The 11,198-nt window shown below is 42.1% G+C and overlaps 1 protein-coding gene across 1 annotated transcript; it reads right to left on the bottom strand.

Annotated features, from left to right (window-relative positions):
- Positions 1-8,237: 8,237 nt before the first annotated feature.
- LOC308279357 (G-protein coupled receptor-associated sorting protein 2-like) lies at positions 8,238-10,700 on the bottom strand (the record flags this gene model as incomplete). The annotated part of the gene is made up of 1 exon (XM_080719426.1): positions 8,238-10,700. The coding sequence occupies one exon, from the start codon at positions 10,698-10,700 to the stop codon at positions 8,238-8,240; it is 2,463 nt and encodes an 820-aa protein (XP_080575552.1).
- Positions 10,701-11,198: the final 498 nt, after the last annotated feature.

The following is an 11,198-nucleotide window of genomic DNA, read 5'->3' on the forward strand; positions in this document are numbered from 1 at the left end:
TGACTGGCACGTAGAATGTGCCCAGTAAGAACAAGAAGAAAACTACAAACTAATATCCCAGATGGATGCTGATGGAAAAATCAACCAAATGTTAGCAAACCGAATTTAACAACACATTATAAAGACAATTAACTACGAGTGTGATTCATCACAGGGACTCAAGGATGTTTCAACACATGTAATTCAATAAATGTGATATATCACAATTACAGAATGAAAGACAAATAATATAATTTTAATAGATGCAGAGATAGCATTTGACAAATTCCAGCATCCTTGGATGATAAAAAAAAAAAACTCTCAACAAATTAGGTACAGAAGAAATGTTCCTCAACATAATACAGGTCATAAATGACAAACAGCTAACATCATATTGAATAGGAAAAAGTTGAAAGCTTTTTTCCCTTATGACCTGGAACAAATAAGAATGCCTGCTTTTACCACTTGTGTGCCACATACTGCTCGACGTCCTAGCCTGAGCAACCAGGTGAAAGAAATAAAAGGCATCCAAATTGGAAAGGGAGAAATTAAACTGTCCCTATTTACAGGATACACGATCTTATAAATAACAAATGCTACAGATACAACACAAAACTGTTAGAATTAATAAACAATTTCAGGAAAGTCACAAGATACAAAAGTGAATATAAAACAGCAGTAGTGTTTCTATATATTTTCAACATACTATCTGAAGAGAATAAACAATCCTATTTATAGTAGCTACAAAAATTGAAAAATTCAGATATAAATGTAACCAAGTAGGTTAAAGATCTATGCTGAAAACTATGAAACACTGGTGAAATAAAATTAAGAAGACACAAATGAACGGAAAATATAGTGGCTGTGGATTGAAAGAATATGGTTAAAATATTCGTACTTCCCAAAGCAAATTACCGAATCAATGCAATGGCTATTGAAATAATCACTGACTTTCTTCAAAGAACTGGCAAAAGCAATCTTAAAATATATATGGGACTACCACCAATCCCATATAGCCAAAGCCACCTTGAGAAAAATAACTAACCTAGAGGCATTACACTATTGACTTCAAAATATACTATAGAGCTTTAGTAACGAAACAGTGTGATATAAAAACAGACACATAAACCAATGGAACAGATTAGAGAACCTAGAAATAAAGACATGCATCTACAGCCAACTGATTTTGGACACAAGTACTAAGAACACACATTAGAGAAGGAGCAGTCTTTTCAACAAATGGTGCTAGGAAAACTGGATATCTAAGTGTAAAAAAATAAAATATCTCTCAACGTATAGAAACCAGCTCAAAATTTACTAAAGGTGTAATACATGAAGCTGGGCATCGTGACCCATGCCTATATTCTCAGTAATTAATAAGCTAAGAAATGAGGATCACAGGTTTGAAGACAATTTCAGCAATTTAATGAGGCTGTCAGCAACTTAGTGAAACTCAGTTTCCAAATAAAAAATAAAATTGATATATGGTGTAGCTCAGAGGTAGAATGCCCCTGGGTTCAATCCCTGTACCATACACAGAAAAAAAAGATGTAATATATAAATGTAAATAAATGTGATTCATGAAACTACTAGAAGAAAACAGAGGAAACACTTCAAAACTTAAGTACGGGCAATTATTTTGGGAAAAGGTAAGATTCCAAATGCAGAGACAACAAAAACAAAAGCAGGCCGGGTGTGGTGGCACACGCTTGTAATCCCCGCACTTGGGAGGCAGAGACAGGAGGATCGCTCAGGTTTGAAGCCAGCCGTGTGCGCTGGCTTAGGAGACCCTGTTTTCAAATAAAAATGTAAAAATAGGTCTGGGAGTGTAGCCCGGGGGTAGAAGGGCTTCCAGGAACCCCAGTACCACCAAAAAAAAAAAGTAGATGAATAGGAGTACAACAATGTCAACAGCTTCTGCATAGCAAAATAAACAATCAACAAAGTGCTAGGCCAACCTCAGCAACTTAGTGAGATCTTGTTTCAAAATGAAAAGTTAAAAAGCCAGGCGCGGTGGTGCATGCATGTAATCCCGGTACTTGGAAGGCTGAGACAGGAGGATTGCAGGTTCGTGGCCAACCTCGTTTACTTGGTGAAGCCTTCCACCACTTAGTGAGACCCTGTTTCAAAATAAAGAATAAAAGCCAGGCATTGCTAGGGGTTCGGCTCAGATATAAAATGCACCTATGTTCAGTCCCCTGCACGAAAACAAATAACTGAGAGATTCGAAAACCTTTATGAGCCTTGGAACCTCTGAAGCAGTTAAGATTTGTATACTAAATGAGATGGTCATGATTGGGTTCCCTAGGTAGGTTCAGGATAGGGCTGTTAACAAGAAATACCAAGGCATGATTAGAGGGTTGGAACTTATAGCCCCACTCCCAGGAGGGGGACTGGAGATTGTGTCAATCAACAATGGATAATGATACATAATCAAGCATGCCTAGAAAAACCCTGAGAGATTGAACCCAGGAGCATTCTACCACTGAGCTATATCCACAACCATATTTTCCTTTTTATTTTGAAAAGGGCTCTCACTAAGTTGCTGAGGGTCTTGTTAAGTTGCTGAGGCTGGCCTACAACCTGTGATCATCCTGTTTCAGCCTCTTAAGTACTGGGATTACAGGTGTGCACCACCATGCCTGGCAGTGATGAAGTTCTGAAATCTTCCAGGTTGGTGAATGCACTCATGTGCTAGGAAGGTGATGCACCCCAATTCAATGGGGACAGCAACTTCTGTACTTGGGAACCTTCCAGACCTTGCCTTGTGTACCATCTCATCTGACTTTTCACTTCTCTCCTTTATAAAAACTTTTGTAATAAACTAGTAATAGTAAAGTATTTCTCTGATTGTTGTGAGCCTTTGTACATTAATCAAACCTGGGGAGTCTTGTGCAAACTCCTGATTAGCAGGCAAATAAAGCAGAAGTGTGACTAACTTGAAGATTTACTACTTGTGACTGTTATCTGAAATGGGAGGGGAATGAATTGAGCCCTTAAACTCTTGGGTCTGCACCAACTCTGAATTAAATTGTAGGGCACCAGGTGGGTGTAATGGTGCTAACTGGTCATTCCAGTACTTGAGAGGCTGAAACAAGAGGATCACAGATTCAAGACCAGCCTCAGCAACTCTTAGACCTTATTTCAAAATATAAAAATAAGCTGCATGTGGTGGCACATGCTTATAATCTTTGTACTTGGGAGGCTGAGACAGAAGGATCGCAGGTTCTCCACCAGCCTCAGCTACTTAGTGAGGCCCTCCGCAACTTATTGAGACCCTGTTTCAAAATCAAGATTATAAAACAGGGTAGGGGGTGTAGCTCGGAGGTCAAATGCAATGCCTCTGGGTTCCATCCCCAGACTCGCAAAAAAAAAAAAAAAAAAGAAGAAGAAGAAGAAGAAGAAGAAAAATAGGGCTGATGATGTAGGTGGAATGACTCTGGGTTCAATCCCCAGTACTAAAAAATAAATAAAAAGATTGATTGTAGAGAGTCTAGTTGGTGTCTCAGAGACTGAACATCACTTGGTGTCAAAACCCCATACATTTTGTGTAACAAGTGTTTTGAGTAGAGAATCAATTTTTTTTACATCACTGTGGGAGGAATATTAAGAAAGAGGACACGAATATATCATATGGTTGCTACCTAGGATAGGACCAAAGGAACAAGTCATAAGAAATGGGCAGAGAGCAAAATAAAATAAAGCAAAAGGTATACACAGATGAACCTGTAAGATTATTTATGATATAGTTTCTGTAGGTGGTCCCAAGAAGACCATCCTCTCAGTCCCAGGATAGTAGGGACAGGGAGTCGCAAATAGATCAGCAATTTTGGGTTCCTAAATGAGAGGGACCAAGATCCAGGAATCCTCTGTGGGTTGAGAAGCTTGGAGTTTCCCAATGAAAATCCTATGTGCACGGCCCAACACCTCTAGGTCCTTTCTCCTTGAATCTGTTTCTTCTCCCTACCCCTACATCTGCAAATGTTGACGTTCATTCCTGTCTTGCATTCCCCAGCCATCTGGAGCCCTGAAGTAAAAAGCAGATGTGTTCCCCTCTCTTCTCTCCTCCTTCCCCCTACTTTAAGCTGGACATGAACATCTCCACTGCCTGAGTATTGTCATAAGGAGGAGAGACAACAGACACGGTGGGAGTGAGTGATAGTGTAGCCCAAGGTTCCCATCCCCCCCCCCGCCTTTCCTGACCCAGAGCCACAGGAGTTCACAATTGTCACCTGTTGCCCCTCCCCTGAAGAAACATAATCTCACAGCACTGAATAGGGTGCGTGCGTGCGTGTGTGTGTGTGTGTGTGTGTGTGTGTGTGTGTGTGTGTGTGGTTGAAAAGGCAGGAGTGAGCAGGAGTGTGCACCATGGCAAGCACCAGCAGCTAGCCACAGTCACCCCCTCCCAGGAGTGCCATTTCCAACTTTGCACCCACCTCCTCCAATTGCAACTGCCGCTTCTCTGCACGAATGCTTCCCGGAGGATGACTCCCCATTTCTTGAGCTCCTGAACAAAAGACAGACCTGAATAAGACGCTTTCAATTGGCTGCGGGTTTCTTAACTCTGGTCACCTGAGAAATTAGTTTCCGAGCTAATGCCGCATGCACACAGCTGCCCAGCTTCACATCCCGCCACTCGTCCCGCCTGCCTGAGGCATCAGGTGTTTGTCTTTCCTGTCCCTTCTCCGCAGGCTGACACCCCCCCCCTGCCGGCCCAGCAGCAGGCTGGTCACATGACCCACTGCCTGCCTCACATGACAGCTCAGTCAGCCTGTCTGCGGCAGCCCTGCAGCTTGGATGGCACCATCTTCTGCCTCTAGGGTTGAGCTACTTGCTAGAAAAACCTGAAGCTCCTGGCCCTATGGAAGATAAGAGAGCTGGAAGGAAGGCTGGATTGGGAGCCAACACTTTTGGTCCTTGAGTCTTGCTCTGGAGTAGCATTCAGCCAGGGCGGAATATTACAGGATTTTGGAGACGAACTGAATTTTAGAATTCTTGTATACTGTGTCACATTAAAACAAACACACAAGCCAGGCCTGGTGGCACATGCCAGTAATCCCAATACTTGGAAGGCTGAGATATGAGGATCACAGGTTCGAGGCGAGTCTCAGGAAATTAGTGAAACACTCGGCAATATAGCAACATCTTTTCTGTCTCAAAATAAAAAATAAAACAGAGGGCTGGGCATGGTGGCACATGCTTGTAATCCCAGCGCTTGGAAGGCTGAGGCAGGAGGATTGCACAGGTCGAAGCCAGCCTCAGCTATTGAGTGAGGCTCTCAGCAACTTAGCAAGATGCTGTTTCCAAATAAAGTATAAAATAGGTCTGGGAGTGTAGCCCGGTAGTAGAAAAGCCCCTGGGTTCCACCCCCAGTACCACACACAAAAAATAGGACTGGGGGTGTAGCTTAGAGGGAGAATGCCCCTGGGTTCCATCTTTAGTATCAAAAAATAATTTGAAGTCGGGCATGGTGCCGCACGCTTGTAATCCCCACACTTGGGAGGCAGAGAGAGTAGGATCGCATAGGTTTGTAGCCAGCCGCACTGGTTTAAGAGACCCTGTTTCAAAAAAATATAAAATAGGTCTGGGAGTGTGGCCCGGAGGTAGAAGGGCTTCCAGGAACCCCAGTACCACCAAAATAATAATAATAATAATAATAATAATAATAATAATTGAAAAAATTCTATGCAGAAACACACAGATATTACACTTGATCTTAGCCAAAAGGCCAAGAAGCGATACACACACATATACACACCCACTCTGAGGCTCTGTCAAAGAATATTGAGAGCCGGGCATGGTGGTACACGCTTGTAATACCAACATTTAGGAGGCTGAGACAGGAGTATCACTGTTCATGAAGTGCTTCAGCTACTTAGTAAGGCCCTTTGCTACTCAGTGATATACTGTTTCAAAATAAAGAATAAAATTAGGGCTGGGGTGTATCTTTGAGGTAGAATGCTCCTGGGTTCCATCCCCAGTGCCACACACACAGAAAAAAGAATGCTGATAGCAAAACAAACATTCAAACTCCAGTTTCCATCCCTAGGATTATCCTACGTTCGTGGTTTATAAAGGGAGGCTAAACTACCACTTTGCTCTATTTCTATTGACCTTAATATATTAGAGACAAGTAGAAAAATTCATGTTGCAACATCAGGAAAACAATATTTGTGTAACACTGACATAGTGATCACATATTATTCCAGTGCAGTGATAGGCTTAACTTTCTATAGATGAGTTCCTTTTTCAACCTCATAGAGGCTGATGTTAACCTGCAGTGTAGATAATATTGTTATAATTTATTGCCCTGTAAAATATTAACCAGATTTATATTTAACTCAGCAATACTATTTCATTATTTATTTTCTATGTGTGTGTGAAATTTGCCATATATTTTGCTTATGTATTTATATTAGGTACATTATATACACACATTTCCATCATCCGTTTTTTATTTTAGTAATTGTTCACTGTGTTGAGAAAAATTTCTTTCACTTATTTATTCACATGTATCATAACTTTATGAAAATTTATGGCCTCTTCAGACACAAAAGCACTATTTTCACCATGTATAAAAATAATAAAACATTTGCTATTTCCTATAAGTTTGGTTCCCTCTCCAAACCAATTCCTCTGTTGCTGACTTTTGAAATTCTCCCAGCCAGGTGTGGTGGCGCAGGCTTATAATCCCAGTACTTGGGAGGCTAAGGCAGGAGGACTGCAGGTTTGTGGCCAGCCTCTGCAATTTGTGAGGCCCTCCACAAGTTAGACCCTTTTTCAAAATAAGAATAAAAATTAAGACTGGAGGTATAACTCTGAGGTGGAATGCCCCTGGGTTCCATTCCCTGTACTGCAACAACAACAACAAAAATCTCCTGTCAATGTATTGTATGGTCTTTTTTTTCTTATTGTGGAAAATATACAGAACATCAAACTTACCATTTTAACCTTTTTAAAGTGTACAATTCAGTGAAATTAAGTATATTCTCACTGTTGTGCAACCATCATCACTGTCTAGTTCCAGAAATTTGTGGTCACCTAAAAAGGAAATGTTATGAGTGTTTGAATATGTGAAAAAGTTGCCATTTTTATACCATCAACAGACTAATATAAACTTAGCAACCTTGATAGTATTCTTTAAAATATTTCATTTCAAAAGCTAGTTTCTCTGAAATCCCACTGGTTTACAACTTTTCTAAGTGATCCTATACTTAAAACTTGTTTAAATATTTTTACTTACATACCCATATCCTTTCCAGCATGCCCACCTATAATTTGAGGCATTAGATGTAAGAATACTGTTTTTTGTTTCCTCAATGCCTGTTTCTTAAAATTAACATGATGTATTTATTTCAGATTGTGAAATATTTGCTAAGTTGCCTACAAAGTTATGAAGAGGTTGTATAGGAACTTTATTTTTATACAAATTTTAAAATAAAATCTAATTTTCCATAGGCAATGCCACATTCTTCTATTTCACTGAAAATAACCAATGTCATTTTTTTTATCAATAAACCAATCCACCCATAATTTATTTGTGGCTGCACGGCATTTCCTTAGCACTTTCCTTGAACAAGGGTTAAAAAGGAAATCTTATTCCCAAGTCCACTGAATTGGAATCTTTCAACATTTAGGTGGCAATCAAGTGACACCTGTACTCTGAATTATAAAATGTGCAGCTCTGGTTTATTAGTTACTCAAAACTAACTTTACCCTTTGGTGACCAATTTAAGTAGGCCCCTTTTCTCTGAACTATTCCTGGAATACCATAGCCCACGATAATCTCTCCCTTAAGATTCAAGAATGAGATTTTCTAATGAGCATATATAAGTTATACTAATTAGCCGTGCTTGTAAGTGTGCATAATGTATCTGCACATTGGTTTTAAAGTGAAGAAGGGTCATTTGTGCCAATTTTAACATAGAACTTTATTGAAAACAGACTCAAGTTGAGAACCACATGTTTAAACAACAAATAGCAGGGCAGCTTATACTCATATGCCTCAGTTCACTGGAAGCTCAACACTAAAAAATATCACAATCTGGACAGCGAGACAAATATCAACAAACGTGTTTTCAGTTCTAATATTCATTTGGCATCCACAAAATGATCCAGCTCAAAACAAGAGTTTGACAAGAGTTTAACATCAGCATTAAAATATAAGTTACAACATAAAACCAGACTCTTGAACACCAAAGCACTATTCAGGGTTCTTTGGGAACATAAGGCTGATCAGCAGCAGGTGGTTAAAGAAATTAATTCTGTTGTCCCACCTCAGGATCATTTTGATTGTCTATTTGGACTTGGAGTTGCTTAGCTAACTCCTCAAACTCGTGGAATGCAGAAATAAGTGGCTCAAGACTGAAATCCTCATCAATCAAGGACATTGCTCCACTCCTTATGATACTACTGATATTCTGAAACATTTTAATAATAATCTGAATATTATCATTTGTCTCTTCTATGTTAAAGAGACCCACAAATATTGACAGAGATTTGGCACTGAATAATTTTTGTGCCACCATAGGATTTTCAGACAAATTCAGTAACATTTTCAGAACGTGGAACTTTGTTCTTGCATTGCCAGATGTTAATAAGGAGAGAAAACCAGACATATAATTGGCAACCAGTGTGTGATAGTCAGTGGTCATAGTGAGATGTCTAAGCATCCTTATCCCAGTCAGCTGCTCAAGGGAATCCACACCATGAGCAAGGGTTTCCTCGCACACTTGACATATGAATGTCTCAATCATGTTTAGATTTGGATAAGGTGGAGCCAGGTGAACCATGCTTTCCAAGAAACTTGTCCTAACACGGGAGGACGGATAATTCAGCAAGGTTTCAATAAGTGAGACAACACCTGAATCCCGAATGAAATCTCGAGTAAACTGAGAAGCACTCCTCATACCCATTGCAATTTTTGATATTTCATGAATAAAAGGATCCCGAATTTTATCCATTAGTAAGAGGAGCTCTTCAAACTCTCCAGAACCAATTTTAAGTTCACACTGAATGCAGCTGCAGGACCAATTCTCAGGCTCTGCACTCTCCCTGGCTCTAAGATGCTCTCGGATCTCCCGGACTGAGCGGTAGGAGGGATCATACTGAAATGGGAATTCAGGTTCTGGCTGATTAGATTCGAACAAAGACTCCTGCTCCTCCCCTTCTGGGTCAAGTTCCACATTCTTAGGCTTTGTCTCCGTCGTTTCAGAAGACCTTTCGGAAAGTCTAAAGGGACTGGTGGATGGGAAGCCAACCCCACGACAAAGACTAGGTTTGAATTCAACAGTAACCTCATCCCAGGTTTGGGGCCTGGATGATGCATTAAGGTCCTCCTCAACTGAATCTCTGAACCTGCTATTGGCCTTGTACACAGGAGTGGGGTTTAGGTCAAAGCAGGCCTCATCTCTATCCCAAAACCAGGACCCAAACATGGCATCTTCTTCAGACTCATGCCTGGGCTGTTCTCTGGCCACAGCTCCCAAACTGGACTTTTCTTCAGTCCAGAACAATGATCCACCAATGGCCCCCTCCTCATCCCCTGGCTCAGATTCACAGATTGCTGAAGCTCCAGCCTCCAGACTGGCCTCTTTTTCTGCCCAGAACCAAGACCCAATAATGACATCCTCCTCAAACCTAGGTTCTTGTTTGGCCCTATCACTGTCTTTAACATCTTTCTGGGCCCTAGTTTTCATGATGTTATTAGGTGCTTCCTTTTCTCTGTGCCTGAATGTATTATTGGCCTCTTCTCCGGGCATAAACCAGGACTCCTTATAGAAATCATCTTCAGACTCAGATTCAAAACCATCCTCTCTCTTTGTCTCAAGCTTGGACTTCCTATTTGCTTCTTCCTTGCCTCTGGGCCTAAACAAGTTATTGGTATTTTCTCCAGCCCAAAGGCAGAATGGGTTGCCAGCCTCATCCTCTGACCCAGACCAGGTATCATCATAGGGTTCTTGCTTGGATCTGGGCCTGGACCTGGGGTTAGTTTGATGTTTAGCCCTGTGCCTGGACCTGGTATTGCCCTCCTCTCTGGGCCATGATCTGATATTGGTGTCTTCTCCAGCCCAGAAAGAAGACATAGTAGAGGTCTCATCTGCGGACCAAAATCCAGACTCATTAGAAGCTTCCTCTCTAGCTCTTGGCCTGGGATAGCACCAAGACCCCATATTAGTGTCATCTCCTGGTCCAAACCAGGGTTGGATTCTTGCCTGACCCTGGGTGCTAGGAAATGGTTCAGAGTCCACATTGACCAGATCTCTACCCTTAGATTTATTAACTGGTCCAGACTCGGTATTGACCAATGGCCAGGTGACAGCATTAGTCTGAGATGCTCCCTCTGCTTGAGCTCTGGCCTCAGCACCAAACTCAGACTGGGCCCACACCTGGGCATCATCCTGAGACCTGGCCACAGGGATTACCTTGGCCTCAGCCTTAGGACGTGCACCACCTACTGCCCTGGCCTCAGTTTTGGGTCTTGCCCCAGCCATGGCTTGGGTTTCAGTTTTGGACCTGGCCTCATTTTTGGGCCTTGAGCCAGGTGCAGACTTGTTTTCATTTTTGGGCCTAGTGCCAGTTGTTACATGGGTCTGCTTTCTAACTTTAGGTCTGACCACCAGAGGAACTTCATTCTCTCGCTCTGCCCCACCCACGGCCTCTTCCCCAGCCTTCTTTTCAGATTTGGCCTGGGCACCAGGCTCAACCTCCGCCCCAGTCATGGTAAACTTTACAGAGAAGGCTCAATTAAGTACCTGTACCACAGTACCAGTCTCTATAAAAGATCTGTCACAGATTTGTATCTTCAAACTCTAATCACTCAGTGATTTAGGCTATAAGGTTGGACACAAGGATTAGCGTCGATCACCAATCCAGCAGTCAGTGAGCCTCCTACCCAAGTACAGTCTCAGTCAATGATACAGATACAGTGCAGAAGAGGAACAACCAAGCTGGGGGAAGGATGGATGGTTCCGGGGCAGGTGCAGACCTGTCGAGGCAGGTGGTCAGTAGCAACTCCGGCACCACCAGAGCTGCCCCTGGAGGTGGATCTAAGGGAGAGAGAGAATGAAACGGGGGATTGAGACGCGTCCAACTGAGTCACCTCACGCAGAGCATCACACAGAGAGAATAGTGTGGAATGCTAGGTGGGACAGCCGGGCGCCAAGAAAGTCCCTCGGTCCCTCTTACCTGCTACAAAATGGGCACGGGGCTGGTGGGAA

The sequence above is a fragment of the Muscardinus avellanarius genome, assembly GCF_963383645.1.
Source record: "Muscardinus avellanarius genome assembly, chromosome: X".
NCBI classification, from domain to species: Eukaryota; Metazoa; Chordata; class Mammalia; order Rodentia; family Gliridae; genus Muscardinus; species Muscardinus avellanarius.